The 18004-nt window shown below is 46.0% G+C and overlaps 1 protein-coding gene across 1 annotated transcript in view; it reads left to right on the top strand.

Annotated features, from left to right (window-relative positions):
- LOC140480726 (disintegrin and metalloproteinase domain-containing protein 12-like) overlaps nucleotides 1–18004 on the top strand; it is a 545040-nt gene that overhangs the window by 209874 nt on the left and 317162 nt on the right. Inside the window, exon 12 of the mRNA XM_072576009.1 lies at nucleotides 1766–1943. Within this exon, the coding sequence (XP_072432110.1) occupies nucleotides 1766–1943 (178 nt within the window). The remainder of the gene's footprint in view (nucleotides 1–1765; nucleotides 1944–18004) is intronic.

The following is an 18004-nucleotide window of genomic DNA, read 5'->3' as shown; positions in this document are numbered from 1 at the left end:
TGGGCAGGGAATTCCACAGATTCACAAACCTCTGGGGTGAAGAAGTTCCTTCTCAATTCAGTCCTAAACCTGCTGCCCCTAATTTTGAGGGAATGCCCTCTTGTCCTAGTTTCACCTGCCAGGGGAAACATCCTCCGTATTTCTTGCATCTATTCCCTTTATAATTTTATGTTTCTAGAAGATTGCCCCCTCATTCCTCTGAATACCAATGAGTATATTCCCAGTCTACTCGGTCTCTCCTCATGAGCCAAACCCCTTAACGACGGAATGAACCCAGTGAACCTCCTCTGCAGCCCCTCCACAGCCAGTACATCCTTTCTCAAGTAAGGAGACCAAAACTGTACACAGTACTCCAGGTGTGGCCTCACCAGCACCCTATACAGCTACAATATAACCTCCCTGCTTTTAAACTCAATCCCTTTAGCAATGAAGGACAAAATCCCATTTGCCTTCCTAATTACCTGTCGTACCTGCAGACCAACCTTCTATGATTCATGTACAAGGACACCCAGGTCCCTCTGCATAGCAGCTTGCTGCAGTTTTTCTCTGTTTTACCATTCATCCTTGCTCACTATGATCTGCCCATACTGCTTGTAAACAGAACTTTTCACTGTACTTCAGTACACATGACAATAAATAAGTAAATCAAAAATCTGTTACTTTCTCAGGAAGTTCATTCCACAAGCGAGCCATACCTGTTAAAAACAAAATTATCCCACGTCTTTTTTAAATCTCTCAGCTTAAAATAAATCTCTCGCCTAGTCATGAAACCCCCTTCCTTGGGAAAATACACCTACCATTAACCGTATCTAAACCCCTCATGATTTTATAAATCTTTGTAAGGTCATCTCTCAACCTCCTACGCTCCACTGAAAAAAGTCCCTACCTGTCCAGCGTTCTTTCTAAAACTTGCACCCCTTTTTAAATTTCTCCTGTCTATCCAGAAATCTAATGCCCTCCATCCTGCACTATCTCTCCATGGATCATCTGCTCTTGTTCCGATACTTATTTCAGCTTGGCATTTGGGAGAAGTGAGAGATGATTTGTGTTTAGTTCCTGTGTGTTGGTTTTCCATCCAGCTCCCTGAATTCTGTCTACATGACTATGTACCTCATTCTATCAATATCTCTGGGACCAAAGTTGAGCGTGACTGGTGACATCCTTGCTCAGGCCTGCTTGGCAACTTCTCACTGACCTCATTGATCCTGGCACCAGGTTGGATGCTGATTTTTGGCAAGAGAAATGTCAACTGATTGCCCCCTAAAAATTGAAGTCAGACCCTTATACCTGTTATAATCTTCACTGTCCTCTCCTTCCCAGCACACTCAGCCACACGTGGAGGTGTGTGTTTATCTTGGCCTGGACCCCCTGATGAGCCATCCGTGTTCAGACTGATGACTGTTTGGAGGGTGGGTGCACATGGATAGAGCTCCTGTGTGCTCCTTTTTGACTGTGACCACCAGTTACCCCTCTCCCTAAGTGCTGTAGGTTGACCTTTGGGAGGTAATTCCAGGATTTTGACCCCATGACAGTGAATTGAACGGCGATATATTTCCAAGTCAGAATGGTGAGTGACTTGGAGGAAAACTTGCAGATGGTACTGATTCGGTGTGTCTGGTGCCCTCGTCCTTCTAGATGGAAGTGGCCTTGGGTTGAAAGTGCTAATTAAGGAGTATTTTCAATGATCTGTATGAGGAGCATGCTTCCTGTACTTACTAATGATCTATGAACCATTCCACACACGCTCTTGTTTCCTTCCCCTCAGTTTCCCATTGCCAACAATGTTCAGTGACTGCAGCCGTGATGATTTAGTGAGAGGTTTACTCCATGGACTTGGAGCCTGTCTCTTCAACCTCCCAGATCTTGAGCAGCTGGTGGCAGGTCCTGAGTGTGGAAACCTGTATGTGGAGGAAGATGAGCAGTGTGACTGTGGCTCCACTAAGGTAAGGATGGGACCTAATTGATGGAGGAGCAGGGGGTATGAGTCACCTTGAGTGAGGAGGGGACCACTACGGTTGGGGGATCAAAGGTGGGAATGATGCCCCTTGTAGTGGAGAAGCCTAATCATGCAATTCTGGTCTCCCTGCTAGAGGATGGATGTGATAGAGTCATAGAGATGTACAGTATAGAAACAGACTCTTCGGTCCAACTGACCGGATATCTCAACCTAATCTAGTCCCACTTGCTAGCACCTGGCCCATATCCCTCGAAACCCTTCCTATTCATATACCCATCCAAATGCCTCTTAAATGTTGTAGTTGTACCAGCCTCCACCACTTCCTCTGGCAGCTCATTCCATACACGTACCACCCTCTGTGTGAAAAAGTTGCCCTCAGGTCCCCTTTATATCTTTGACAAAGGGTCAGTTAGACTTGAAATGTCAGCTCTTTTCTCTCCTTGCAGATGCTGCCAGACCTGAGATTTTCCAGCATTTTCTCTTTTGGTTTCAGATTCCAGCATCCGCAGTAATTTGCTTTTACCCTTTTATATCTTTCCCCTCTGACCATAAACCTTTTCCCTCTAGTTCTGGACTCCACCACCCCAAGGAAAATACCTTGTCTATTTATCCTATCCATGCCCCTCATGATTTTATAAACCTCTATAAGGTCACCCCTCAGCTTCCGATGCTCCAGGGAAAACAGCTCCAGCCTGTTCAGCCTCTCCCTACAGCTCAAATTCTCCAACCCTGGCAACATCCTTGTAAATCTTTTCTGAACCCTTTCACGTTTTACAATGTCTTACCAATAGGAGGGAGATCAGAATTGCATGCAATATTCCAAAAGTGGTCTAATCAATGTCCTCCCAATAACCTCCCAACTCCTAAACCCAATACTCTGACCAGTAAAGGAAAGCATACCAAACGCCTTCTTCACTATCCTACCTACCTGCGTCTCCACTTTCAAAGAGCTATGAACCTGCACTCCAAGGTCTCTTTGTTCAGCAACACTCCCTAGGACCTTACCATTAAGTGTATAAGTCCTGCTAAGATTTGCTTTCCCAAAATGCAGCACCTTGCATTTATCGAAATTAAACTCCATCTGCCACTTCTCAGCCCATTGGCCCATCTGGTCCAGATCCTGTTGTAATCTGAGGTAACCTTCTTCGCTGTCCACTACACCTCCAATTTTGGTGTCATCTGCAAACTTACTAACTGTACCTCTTATGCTCACATCCAAATCATTTATACAAATGTCAAAAAGTCGTGGACCCAGCACCGATCCTTGTGGTACTCCACTGGTCACAGACCTCCAGTCTGAAAGACAACATGGGGTGGGTGACACGGTGGCTAAGTGGTTAGCAGTGCTGTCTCACAGCGCCAGAGACCCGAGTTTGGTTCCAGCCGGGCATCTGTGTGGAGTTTGTACATTCTCCCTGCGTCTGTGTGGGTTTCCTCCGGGTGCTCCAGTTTTCTCGCACAATCCAAAATTGTGCAGGTTAGGTGAATTGACCGTGCTAAATTGCCCTTCATGTACAGGGATGTGTAGATTAGGTGCGTTAGTCAGGGGACATGTTGGGTCGAAATAGGTCTGGGTGTGTTACTCTTCAAAGGTTCGGTGTGGACCTGTTGAGCCAAATGGCCTGTTTCCACACTGTAGGGCTTCTATGTAACCCTCCACCACCACCTTTGTGTCTTCTACCTTCGAGCCAGTTCTGTATCCAAATGGCCATTTCCCCCTGTATTCCATGAGATCTAACCTTGCTGATCAATCTCTTATGTGGAACCTTGTCAAACGCCTTATAAAAGTCCATATAGATCACATCTACTGCTCTACCCGCATCAATCCTCTTCAAAAAACTCAATCAACTTTGTGAGACATGATTTCCCATGCACAAAGCCATGTTGACTATCCCTGATCAGACCTTGCCTTTCCAAATACATTTAAATTCTGTCCTGCAGGATTCCCTCCAACAACTTGCCCATCTCTGAGGCCAGGCTCACTGGTCTATAGTTCCCTGGCTTTTCCTTACCACCCTTCTTAAACAGTGGCACCACGTTAGCCAACCTCCAGTCTTCCGGCACCTCACCTGTGTCACAAAGCTGGTCCCTTTTTTTCTAAAAGCTGTTCCATGGCTCAGGGATACTTTGTCCTTGATTTTTTTTCCAGAGGGGTAATAAACCTGGCCAGGCTTCCATCAGTGAAATCAACGTTTCGGGCAAAAGCCCTTCATTAGGAATAAAGGCAGTGAGCCTGAAGGGTGGAGAGATAAGCTAGAGGAGGGTGGGGGTGGGGAGAGAGTAGCATAGAGTACCATAGAGTAGCATAGAGTAGCAAAGACCGTTCCCTCCGTGACTACCTGGTCAGGTCCACACCCCCCTACGACCCACCCTCCCATTCTGGCACTTTCCCCTGCCACCGCAGGAGCTGTAAAACCTCGGAGATGTTCCCTAAAGCGCTCTGCTAGGAGGCGCCCAGTCTCCCCAATGTAGAGGAGACCACATCGGGAGCAACGGATACAATAAATGATATTGGTGGATGTGCAGGTGAAACTTTGATGGATGTGGAAGGCTCCTTTAGGGCCTTGGATAGAGGTGAGGGAGGAGGTGTGGGCACAGGTTTTACAGCTCCTGCGGTGGCAGGGGAAAGTGCCAGAATGGGAGGGTGGGTCGTAGGGGGGTGTGGACCTGACCAGGTAGTCACGGAGGGAACGGTCTTTGCGGAAGGCGGAAAGGGGTGGGGAGGGAAATATATCCCTGGTGGTGGGGTCTTTTTGGAGGTAGAGCGCTTTAGGGAACATCTCCGAGACACCCGCACCAATCAACCAAACCGCCCCGTGGCCCAACATTTCAACTCCCCCTCCCACTCTGCCGAGGACATGGAGGTCCTGGGCCTCCTTCACCGCCGCTCCCTCACCACCAGACGCCTGGAGGAAGAACGCCTCATTTTCCGCCTCGGAACACTTCAACCCCAGGGCATCAATGTGGACTTCAACAGCTTCCTCATTTCCCCTTCCCCCACCTCATCCTAGTTTCAAACTTCCAGCTCACTTACTGTCTCCTTGACTTGTCTGACCTGCCTATCTTCTTTTCCACCTATCCACTCCACCCTCTTCTCTTTGACCTATCACCTTCATCTCCTCCCCCACTCACCCATTGTACTCTATGCTACTCTCTCCCCACCCCCCACCCTCCTCTAGCTTATCTCTCCATGCTGCAGGCTCACTGCCTTTATTCCTGATGAAGGGCTTTTGCCCGAAACGTTGATTTCGCTGCTCGTTGGATGCTGCCTGATTTGCTGTGCTCTTCCAGCACCACTAATCCAGTATTTGATTTTCAGCATCTGCAGTCATTGTTTTTACCAGGCTTCCATCAGACGAGTTCTTCAGGCCAAAGTGGTTATGTTTTAGAAGTGACCTGTATAATGAAAAGGGAGTGGTCAGGTCTCTAGCTGAGCAGTTTAGTTCAGTCCAGAACTGGTTGGCAGTTCAACAGGGAGCTGGGTGGAAACTCTCTCACTCTGTTTATGCCCTTCAACTTCAACCTGTAAGGATATATTCCATTTAGACTGGTTTTTAAAGGGGGTTTGCTTATTGGGATTGTTGTGTATATCCAGAACAGTATAATTAAGTCTAGTTTAGATAAACTGAGTTCTGCATCGCTTCTTTATTCTGTTCTTTCTGTTTCATTATGTAATTTTGTGAATAAATTTCTGTCATTTTTAAGATCTATTAGTCAACCTAGTTAACTTACTGTAGACACTTCCTGAAACAAATTGCAAAGTTATAGTCTCAGCTGCCTGCTTAAGAATATTGTGAATGGTCTTGCCTTGTCCATAACACCTGTGACTATAAATGATACAAATATTCCAGCAAGTGGCCCAGCAATCACTTCCCTAGCTTCCCACAGAGTTCGAGCGTGCACCTGATCAGGTCGTGGGGATTTATCCACCTTTATGCATTTCAAAACATCCTATACTTCTCCTCTGTAACATGGACATTTATCAAGATGTCACCATCTATTTCACTACATTCTATATCTTTCTGTTGTGAACCTTGAAACAGTTCAGAAAAAAGATGTAGGTTTGCTCACTGAGCTGTAAGGTTCATTTCCAGACGTTTCGTCACCCTATTAGGGAACATGTTCAGTGGGCCTCAGGCAAAGTCCTGATAAGTCTGCTTTCTATTTATATGTTTGAGTTTCTTTGGGTTGGTGATGTCATTTCATGTGGTGATATCATTTCCTGTGGTGAAGTCACTTCCTGTTATTTTTCTCATTGTGTGGTAGATGGGGTCTAACTCGATGTGTTTGTTGATAGAGTTCCGGTTGGAATGCCATGCTTCTAGGAATTCTCATGCATGTCTTTGTTTGGCTTGTCCTAGGATGAATGTGTTGTCCCAGTCAAAGTGGTGTCCTTCCTTATCTGTATGGAGGGATACTAGTGAGAGAGGGTCATGTCTTTTTGTGGCTAGTTGGTTTTCATGTATCCTGGTGAGTAGAGAAAAAGAATAGGAAGTGACTTCTTCTCAGGAAATGACATCACCACAGGAAATGACATTATCAACCCAAAGAAACCCAAACATATAAATAGAAAGCTAGACTTATCAGCAATGCTTTGCCTGAGGCCCACTGAAGATGTTACCAAGTAGGGTGATGAAAGGTCTGAAAACGAACCTTCCAGCTCAGCGAGCAAACCTACATTCAGAACTTCAACCTTAGCTACAAATCTTCTCAAAACTCGATAAATTCATAAAAAGATTTACAAGGATGTTACCAGAGTTGGAGGATTTGAGCTATAGGGAGAGGCTAAATAGGCTGGGGCTGTTTTCCCTGGAGTATTGGAGGCTGAGGGGTGACCTTATAGAGGTTTATAAAACCATGAGGGCTATGGACAGGATAAATAGACAAGGTATTTTCCCTGGGGTGGGGGAGTCCAGAACTAGAGGACACAGGTTTTTGGTGAGAGGGGAAAGATTTAAAAGGAACCTGAGGGACAACCTTTAGACACAGAGGATGGTATGTGTATGGAATGAGCTGCCAGAGGAAGTGATGGAGGCTGGTACAATTTATGTATGGGTATATTAATAGGGAAGGTTTAGAGAGATATGGGCTAAGTGCTGGCAAATGGGACCAGATTAATTTAGGATATCTGGTCGGCATGGATGAGTTGAACCATGAGGTCTGTTTCTGTACTTACATACATATGACTCTGTGACTCTGAGCCAAAGGAAAACTAGGGAACTGAGGAGTTAATAAGAAAAAAGCGTGGAATTTTTCCCGACTGTGTGGGAAGAAGCTCCCACTGTTATAAGTTAAAGCAAGAAGGAAAAACCAAAGGTCGAGACAAAGGAGTTGAGGCCTGGTTCGCTGACACCCTGTTTGATGATATGGGAGCAGGTAGAGGAACAGGGAGAGGTGTTTAGTTCTGAAAGATTACTGGAGTTACAACAAAAGGATTAGATTAGATTAATTACAGTGTGGAAACAGGCCCTTTGGCCTAACAAGTCCACACTGACCCACCAAACTGCAACCCACCCAGACCCATTCCCCGACATTTACCCCTTCACCTAACATTATGGACAATTTAGCATGGCCAATTCTCCTAACCTGCACATTTTTGGACTGTGGGGGTAAACCAGAGCACCTGGAGGAAACCCACGCAGACACGGGGAGAATGTGCAAACTCCACACAGACAGTTGCCTGAGGCAGGAATTGAACCTGGGTCTTTGGCGCTGTGAGGCAGCAGTGCTAACCACTGTGCCACCATGCCACCCATAATTAGATTAATTAGTGTGGAAACAGGCCCTTCGGCCCAACATGAGATAATAAAAGATTTATACCATAAAGCCCACTCGAAAAAAGGAATCAGAATGCATTCCATGGGGTTATTATCTCAGGGATAGAATCCTGAGGTAATAATGGAGACCTTGCTAGTTATTGCAGAGGAGATATTGTCGGAGATGCACCAGATTGTGTTAGCGGTAGCATACAGACAGGAAGTGTTACAGGTAGCACATGAATTACCAGTAGGAAGACTCAGGCTAAGGTACGAATGTGCTTCTATTGGCTTGGATTGCATAAGGATGTGGTTGAATTTTGCCGTACACATCAGATGTGTCAAATGCTAGGCAGTAATAAACCAGTATCTTTGGAAAGGGAACAGGAAGAAAAAGTATTAGTTGGTGCCTCTCAGATTGAGGAATCAAATCCAGAAGATTTGGATTTTGATGTGGTTCAGAGTAGATTGACTAATGAGGAGATCTTGAAGGAATGAGATAGGATAGTAAGCTATCTGTCTCAAGACTAGAGAACTGATTTGAAAGCTTTGTTGCAGCAGTATGAGGACATATGTTAAAATTGACTGGAGTGGACTAATACTGTAGTGCATGGAGTTGATGTAGGGAAGGCTGTTCTGATAAAACACCCCCTACAGGCTTAATCCTCTCAAATCAGCACAGGCACAGAAGGAAGTGAAAGCAATGTTCCTAGAAGATATCGTCGAGCTGATTTAGAGCGAGTGGAGTTCACCAATTATGTTGGTTCCAAAGCCTGAAGGTCATCGTCGTAACTAAATGAGACTCATACCCAATTCTTCAGCTGGAGGATTGTGGAGAAAAAGTTGGACAAGCCACTTACATCACACAGTTGGACTTACTGTGTGGTTACTGATAAGTACCTTTATCAGAAAGAGTGAACAAAGTTTCTGTGTTTGTAATCCGAAATGGGCTATATCAATTCAAAGTGATTCTCTTTGGAATGAAGAACACACCAGCCGCATTCCAAAGACTCATGAGAAGAGTTGTGGCAGGTTTGACCAATTGTGCCAACCATATCGATGACTTAGTGATCTTTACTCATTCATGGAAAGATCATATGGCACATTTGACAGAGCTCTTTGAAAAACTACAGGAGGCAAAACTGGTTATAAATTTAACAAAAACTGAATTCATTAAGGCAAAAATTATATTCTTGGTACATAATGTCAGACATGGAAAGATGACCCGAGGAATGTGAAGACGAAGACCATCAAGGAATTTTCAAGACTATCTTTGAAGAGAGAGAGGTACTTCAGTGTTTGGGACTGAGTGGGTTCTACTGGAAGTTAGTCCCAAACTTTTATTGGTAGAGGAATTTAGTTCCGGAGTCCTGAGGTCATGCTGCAGTTGTATAAGACTCTGGTGCGGCCGCATCTGGAATATTGTGTGCAGTTTTGGTCGCCATACTATAGGAAGGATGTGGAGGCACTGGAACGGGTGCAGAGGAAGTTTACCAGGATGTTGCCTGGTATGGTAGGAAGATCCTATGAGGAAAGGCTGAGGCACTTGGGGTTGTTTTCATTGGAGAAAAGAAGGTTTAGGGGTGACTTGATAGAGGTGTACAAGATGATTAGGGGGTTAGATAGGGTTGACAGTGAGAACCTTTTTCCACGTATGGAGTCAGCTATTACAAGGGGGCATAGCTTTAAATTAAGGGGGGGGTAGATATAGGACTGATGTTAGGGGTAGGTTCTTCACTCAGCGAGTCGTAAGTTCACGGAATGCCCTGCCAGTAGCAGTAGTGGACTCTCCCTCTTTATGGGTATTTAAACGGGCATTGGATAGGTATATGGAGGATAGTGGGTTAGTGTAGGTTAGGTGGGCTTTGATCGGCGCAACATCGAGGGCCGAAGGGCCTGTACTGCGCTGTATTCTTCTATGTTCTATGTTCTATGTTTAGTAGCACGATGGTCCTGCTGATGGATTACAAATAATGTTTCAGTGATGCTTAGGTACACAGACCTCAAACTTCTCACCTTTGTGGCAAGATTTAAGGACAGAAATATGAGACTATTTCATAGAAGTCTCATTTTACAGGCTTTTAGTTTACAGATTTTATACGTGATGGGACGTAAAAATGTTATTGAAGATCTATTTTCATGAGTTTAAAGAAAATGTGTCGATAAGATTGAACCAGTGGAGTTCAATATTTTTTATATATATTAGAACAAAGTGTATAACTTTAGATTATTGATCCATGTACCTTGTGATAAGGTTTAGAGAAAAAATAGAAGCAACCTTTTCATAGTGATTTTTCACTATTTCTTAATGGGGAGGTATTACGAAGTTGTTTCGATTACTGTTGAAGTAGAAGGCAAGAAGCTACAATTTGTAATAAATGGTAGGAGGACAAAATGTGTGGTCCCTTTAAGAGTGAAATGCTTTTCAAAGTTTGGAGATTTAAAATGAATGCCTGTGGGCAGCAGTTGGTGAAACATATGTATCAATTGCTGGTGTAGCTGGTAATCTTGGCTTGTTTTGATGTTAAGGCAACCAGTCTGAATATTAACCATATAAATTTAAACCAGGTACTAGGTACTAAATCTTAATTAAATTTAAACCTGCTGGTATTGACTACCTCAAACCAATCCGATTGTAAAGAAATTTGTATGTCATCACAGGTATGTAGATGGGAGAGCAAACTGCCACCTGAAGAAGGAGCAAACCCACCATCTGAGAAATAAATGCCGGGCTTTCACAGGAAATCTACACCTTCTGTAAAAGAGCACCAACTATTCATGAAAGGCACGTTTAGCGAATATTCCAGACAGCCGAATCCACAGAGAGAACAGCCCTGTTACAAGAATTCGTTGGAGAGAGGTATTTCAGAAAGAAGATCAGCTGAGAGGGTGAGGAGCATTTTGGAAGACACATTATGTGAAGTTTGAGAGGCTTTCTTATTGGATTTATATAAGTGGGACTTGTGTTATTGGAACAGCATACCAAAAGAATTTAGTTCAGTGAGGGACAAGATAGTAGTGAGAGAGGAATTGTCCAGTTTGTTAGTAATTCTGTTAATTTGTTCATTGTTAGGTTTAAGTAAATAAATTGTTACTTGTAACTTATAAAGTGAGTATTAGGGATTCCTTTCATAGAAACACTCCTTTACAACAGGCTATGAGGGTGAGAGGTAGGTTATACCCCTTATCACACTTCTTTATCGGATTGGGAGGTGAGGTGCTCCCCTCTTGGTGTTTCGGTTTTAAATATCAGAGGGGTGTCGACCTGTCCTTTGTAACATATTAATTGTATACTTTTCCTTAACATTAAATATCTCAATGTGCAGCACCTCACCTTTGTCTGGATTAAACTCCATCTGCCATTTTTCCTTTCATAAATGCAACTGATCTATATCCTGCTGTATCCTTCACTAACCTTCTACACAATCCAGAACTCCACCGATCTTTGCGTTGTCTACAACCTTCCTAACCCACCCATCTACTACTTCATTGAAGTCATTCATATATATCACAAACAACACAGGTCGCAGTACAGATCCCGGCAGAAACCCTGCATGGACATCCAGCCTGAAAAACACCCTTCAACTACTACCCTCTCCCGTCTACGGGCAGGCAAACTCTGAATCCATGCACTGGATTAGTGGTGCTGAAAGAGCACAGCAGTTCAGGCAGCATCCAACGAGCAGCGAAATCGATGTTTCGGGCAAATGCCCTTCATCAGGAATTGCAAAGGACCCACTCTGTATTACATCCTCAGGAGAATTCATACTCTCAACAAACAGTATTTCAATTCCAGATTCCTGATGAAGGGCTTTTGCCCGAAACGTCGATTTCGCTGCTCGTTGGATGCTGCCTGAACTGCTGTGCTCTTCCAGCACCACTAATCCAGTATTTGGTTTCCAGCATCTGCAGTTATTGTTTTGACCTCTCTGAATCCACGCAGCCAGGTTACTGTGAATATCATGCATCTTAATCTGCTGGATGAGTCGACCATGAAGGACCACGTCAAAAGCCTTACTAAATCCATATAGATAACATCTACAGCTCTACCCTCATTGATTACCTTCGTCACTTCCTCAAACAATTCTTCAAATAGTAAGGCATGACCTGCCCCAACAGAACCATGCTGACTGTCCTTAATTTGGCATGCTTTGCTAAACACGCCTAAAACCAATCCCTAAATCCTAGCTTCCTAAACCTTTCATATGCTTTCTTTACCCCCCTTTTGACAAAATTCACAACCTCCCTTCTTATCCAAGTGCCATTTGTCTGGAGGTAGCCACAGAGATTGTGGATACATTGGTTGTAATTTTCTAAAAATCCTTGGATTCTGGAGAAGTACCAGAGGATTGGAAAGCTGACATGGGCAGGAAACAGCGAGTGGGGATCAGGGGCTGTTTTTCAGGTTAGTGACCTGCAACCCACAGGGGGCTCCACAGGGGTCAGTGTTGGGACCACACTGTTTACAATCTGTATGAATGACTTGGAGGAAGGAAGCAAATGTACTGCAACCAAATGTGGATGCCACAAAAATAGGTAGAAAGACACGCTGTGAGATGTGGAAAATCTATTCAAAGAGAGACATTGGTAGGTTAATTATGTGGGTAATAAGTTGGCAAAGGGAGTACAAGGTGGGAACATGTGAAGTTGTTCATTGTGGGAGAGAGAACAAACAAACAGAATATTATTTAAATGGAGAAAAACTGCAAAAAGCTGCAACACAAATGGAAATGTGCATGAAACACAGAAAGCTTAGCACACAGGTACAGCAGGTAATCACAAAGCAGAAAGGAATGTTGGACCTCATTTCAAGGAAGTCAGTGTACTATGAGCAGGTTTGGTTCCTTATTAAAGGAAATATTTAATTTCATTCAAGGCACGTCAGAGAAGGTTCACCAGGATGATCCTTAGTATGGAGGGAGTGATGAGCAAAGATAATCTGGGAGTGGAGAGGGACTCTATTCCTGAAACTTAGAATAATGACCATAAGAAATAGCAGTGGAAGTAAAGCCATTCGGCCCAAGAAGTCCACTCTGCCATTTAATCATGGCTGATGGGAACTTCAACGCCACTTATCAGCACTCTCCCTGTATCCCTTAATTCCTTGCAAGATCAAGAATGTATCAATCTCTGCCTTGAAGACATTTAAGGTCCCGGCCTCCACTACCCTCCATGGCAATGAATTCCACAGGCCCACCACTCTCTGGCTGAAGAAATGTCTCCTCATTCCCATTATAAATTGACCCCCTCTAATTTTAAGACTATACCCAATGGTCCTAGTTTCCCTGTTTAATGGAAACAAATTCCCAGCATCCACCCTTTCTAAACCATGCATTATCTTGTAAGTTTCTATTAGATCTCTCTTCAACCTTCTAAACTCTAATGAACACAATCCCAGGATCCTCAGCCGTGCATCGTATGTTAGGTAAAAACAATGACTGCAGATGCTGGAAACCAGATTCTGGATTAGAGTGGTGCTGGAAAAGCACAGCAGTTCAGGTAGCATCCGAGGAGCAGGAAAACCAAAAGCCGTTTCGGGCAAAAGGCGTTCATCATGAAAAGAGGCAGAGTACCTGCAGGGTGGGGAGATAAATGAGAGGAGGGTGGGGGTGGGGAGAAAGTAGCATAGAGTACAATAGGTGAGTGGGGGAGGGGATGAAGGTGATAGGTCAGAGAGGAGGGTGGAGTGGATAGGTGGGAAGGAAGATAGGACAAGTCATGGGGACAGTGCTGAGCTGGAAGTTTGGAACTGGGGTGAGGTGGGGGAAGGGGAAATGAGGAAACTGTTGAAGTCCACATTGATGCCCTGGGGTTGAAGTGTTCCGAGATGGAAGATGAGGCGTTCTTCCTCCAGGTGTCTGGTGGTGAGGGAGCGGCGGTGAAGGAGGCCCAGGACCTCCATGTCCTCAGCTGGGTGGGAGGGGGAGTTGAAATGTTGGGCCACAGGGCGGTGTGGTTGATTGGTGCGGATGTCCCGGAGATGTTCCCTAAAGCGCTCTGCTAGGAGGCGTCCAGTCACCCCAATGTAGAGGAGACCGCATCGGGAACAGCGGACACAATAAATGATATTGGTGGATGTGCGTAAAACTTTGATGGAGGTGGAAGGCTCCTTTAGGGCCTTGGATAGAGGTGAGGGAGGAGGTGTGGGCGCAGGTTTTGCAATTCCTGCGGTGGCAGGGGAAGGTGCCAGGAGGGGAGGGTGGGTTGTTGGGGGGTGTGGACCTGACCAGGTAGTCACGGAAGAAACGGTTTTGCGGAAGGCGGAAAGGGGTGGGGAGGGAAATATATCCCTGGTGGTTGGATCCGTTTGGAGGTGGCAGAAATATCGGCGGATGATTTGGTTTATGCAAAGGTTGGTAGGGTGGAAGGTGAGCACCAGGGGCATTCTGTCTTTGTTACGGTTGGAGGGGTAGGGTCTGAGGGCGGAGGTGCGGGATGTAGACGAGATGCGTTGGAGGGCATCTTCAACCACGTGGGAAGGGAAATTGCAGTCTCTAAAGAAGGAGGCCACCTGGTGTGTTCTGTGGTGGAACTGGTCATCCTGGGAGCAGATCCGGCGGAGGCGGAGAATTGGGAATACGGGATGGCATTTTTGCAAGATATAGGGTGGGAAAAGGTGTCATCCAGGTAGCTGTGGGAGTTGGTGGTTTTGTAAAAAATGTCAGTGTCAAGTCGGTCGTCATTAATGGAGATGGAGAGGTCCAGGAAGGGGAGGGAGGTGTCAGAGATGGTCCAGGTAAATTTAAGGTCAGGGTGGAATGTGTTGGTGAAGTTGATGAATTGCTCAACCCCCTCACGGGAGCACGAGGTGGAGCCAATGCAGTCATCAATGTAGCGGAGGAAGAGTTGGGGAGTGGTGCTGGTGTAATTACGGAAGATGGACTGTTCTACGTAGCCAACAAAGAGGCAGGCATAGCTGGGCCCATATGGGTGCCCATGGCTACCTCTTTGGTCTGGAGGAAGTGGGAGGACTCGAAGGAGAAATTGTTAAGGGTGAGGACCAGTTCGACCAAACGAATGAGAGTGTCGGTGGAAGGGTACTGTTGGGGACGTCTGGAGAGGAAAAAACGGAGGGCTTGGAGGCCCTGGTCATGGCGGATGGAGGTGTAGAGGGATTGGATATCCGTGGTGAGGATGAGGCATTGGAGGCCAGGGAAACGGAAGTCTTGGAGGAGGTGGAGGCGTGGGTGGTGTCTCGAATGTATGTGGGGAGTTCCTGGACTAGGTGGGATAGGACAGTGTCGAGGTAGGTCGAGATGAGTTCAGTGGGGCAGGAGCATGCTGAGACAATGGGTCGGCCAGGGTGGTCAGGCTTGTGGATCTTGGGAAGGAGGTAGAACCGGGCAGTGCGGGGTTCCCGGACTATGAGGTTGGAAGCTGTGGGTGGGAGATCTCCTGAGGTGATGAGGTTCTGTATGGTCTGGGAGATGATGGTTTGGTGATGGGGGGTGGGGTCATGGTCGAGGGAGCAGTAGGAAGAGGTGTCCTCGAGTTGGCGTTTGGCTTCAGCGGTGTAGAGGTCAGTGCGCCAGAATACCACTGCACCCCCTTTATCCGCTGGCTTGATGGTGAGGTCGGGATTGGAGCAGAGGGATTGGAGGGCTGCGTGTTGTGAGGGTGAGAGGTTGGAGTGGGGGAGGGGGGTCGACAGGTTGAGGCGGTTAATGTCCCGGTGGCAGTTGGAGATGAAGAGGTCGAGGGCAGGTAATAGGCCAGCACGGGGTGTCCAGGTGGAGGCGGAGGCGGCGGAAGAATTGTTCGATGTCACGGCGTGTATTAAATTCATTGATGCGTGGATGGAGGGGGATGAAGGTGAGTCCTTTGCTGAAGACTGATCGTTCGTCTTCAGTGAGGGGATGGTCTGGGGGGATGGTGAAAACTCGGCAGGGCTGGGAGCTGGGATCTGGTGCGGGTGTGGAGCTGGGAGTGGGGGCGGAGCCTGTAACTGTAGTGGGGGCACCGCCTGTAACTGGAGTGGGTGTGGTGTTATGGGGAATGGGGGTGGAGTCATGAGCAAGGGTGGTGTTCCCCTTAGGGTTCTGGGGGGGGTGGGGCGTGTCAGCAGAATGCAGGTGAGTTGTGTTGGCGAGGGCGGAAGTGGTGGCAAACACGGTATGGGGGGGGCGGAAGTTACTAAGTGTGTGACATCAGTGATGATGTGAGGGGCAGAAGTGATGTCATGTGTGGTGCATGAGGAATTGTGAGGGGTGGAAGTGGCTGTGGAAGCGGCCATGATGGAAGTGGAGGTGACGTTATTAATCAGCGTGGGGATGGTAGCTGCACCAGCCGTGCATCGTATGTTAGGCCCACCATTCCAGGGATCATCCGTGTGAATCTCCACTGTATGTCCTTGTGGGGCCCAAAACTGGACACAGTATTCTAAATGGGGCCTAACCAGAGCTTCATAAAGTCTCAGTTGCACATCACTGCTTTAACATTCCAACCCTCTTGAGATAAATGACAACATCACATTTTCAGTCTTAACCACAGACTCAACCTGCAAGTCAACCTTTAGAGAATTCTGGACTAGCACTCCCAGATCCCTTTGTACTTTGGCTTTATGAATTTTCTCACTGTTTGGAAAATAGTCCATGCCTGTGTTCTTTTTTCCAAAGTGCAAGACCTCGCATTTGTTCACATTGAATTTCATCAGCCATTTCTTGAACCACTCTCCTAACCTAGATTAGAGTGGTGCTGGAAAAGTACAGCAGGACAGGCAGTGTCCGAGGAGCAGGAAAATTGATGTTTCGGGCAAAAGCCCTTCATCAGGAATAGCTCCTTGGATGCTGCCTGACCTGCTGTTTTTCCAGGACCACTCTAATCTAGATTCTGGTTTCCGGTATCTGCAGGCCTTGTTTTTACCCACTCTCCTAAACTGTCCAAATCTTTCTGCAGATTCCCCACCTCCTCAGAACTACCTGCCTGTCCACCTAACTTCATGTCATCGGCGAACTTTGCCAGAATGCCTCAGTCCCTTCATCCAGATCATTAATACATAAAGTGAACAGCTGCGGCCCCAACACTGAACCCTGCAGGACACCATTTGTCACCAAATGCCATTCTGAAAAATAACCTTTTATCCGAACTCTCTGCCTTCTGTCAGACAGCCAATCCTCAATCCATGCCAGTAGCTCACCTTGAACAACATGGGCCCTCACCTTGCTCAGCAGCCTCCCGTGAAGCATCTTATCAAAGGCCTTTTGGAAGTCTAGATAGATAACATCCACTGGGTTTCCCTGGCCTAACCTACTTGTTACCACTTTAAAGAATTCTAACAGGTTTGTCAGGCACGACCTCCCCTTACTAAATCCATGCTGACTTGTTGTAATCCAACCCTGCACTTCCAAGAATTTAGAAATCTCATCCTCAACGATGGATTCTAGAAATTTACCAACAGTCGAGGTTAAGCTAATTGGCTTATAATTTTCTATCTTTTGTCTTGATCCTTTCTTGAACAAGGGGTTTACGACAGCGATTTTCCAATCATCTGGGACTTTCCCTGACTCCGGTGATTTTTGAAAGATCACAACCAACGCCTCCACTATTTCTTCAGCCACTTCCCTCAGAACTCTAGGATGTAGCCCATTGAGGCAGGAGATTTATCAATTCTTAGGCTTTTTAGCTTTTCTAGCACTTCCTCTTTTGTAATGGCTACTGTACTCAACTCTGCCCCTTGACTCTCCTTAATTGTTGGGATATTACTCATGTCTTCCACTGTGAGATTGACACAAAGTACTTATTATGTCCTTCAGTTATTTCCTTATCTCTCAGCACTCGCCTTCCTCCATCAATTTGGAGCAGTCCAATTTCTACTTTTGCCTCTCGTTTGTTTCTTATGTATTGAAATAATGAGAGGTGATCTCATTGAAACATGAAGGATTCTTAAGGTGATTGACAGGGTAAATGCTAAGGGCTTCCCCTCATGGAAGAGCCTCGGACCAGAGGGCACAGTCTCAAAATAAAGGGACACCAACCTAAAACTGAATGAGGAGGGATTTTCTTCTCTCAGAGCTGTGGGAGTATTTGGAAACCCTTGCCGCAGGTAGCTTAGAGCTGAGCTAGATTCTCGGTTCTTCTAGATTCTTGATCAAGGGTTGTGGAGAAAGAGCACGAAAGTGGATGTGAGCAACATCAGATCAGCCATGATCCAATTGAATAACAGAGCCTTGAGGGGCCAAATGGCCTACTCATTGATTCATAGAGGTCTGCAGCATGGAAACAGATCCTTTAGCCCAACTTGCCCATGCAACTTAAACTAGTCCCCCATTTACCTGTCTTTATTCCATATCCT

The sequence above is a fragment of the Chiloscyllium punctatum genome, chromosome 1 (genome assembly GCF_047496795.1).
Source record: "Chiloscyllium punctatum isolate Juve2018m chromosome 1, sChiPun1.3, whole genome shotgun sequence".
Taxonomy (NCBI): Eukaryota; Metazoa; Chordata; class Chondrichthyes; order Orectolobiformes; family Hemiscylliidae; genus Chiloscyllium; species Chiloscyllium punctatum.
This window is presented reverse-complemented; position numbering and strand designations above follow the sequence as displayed.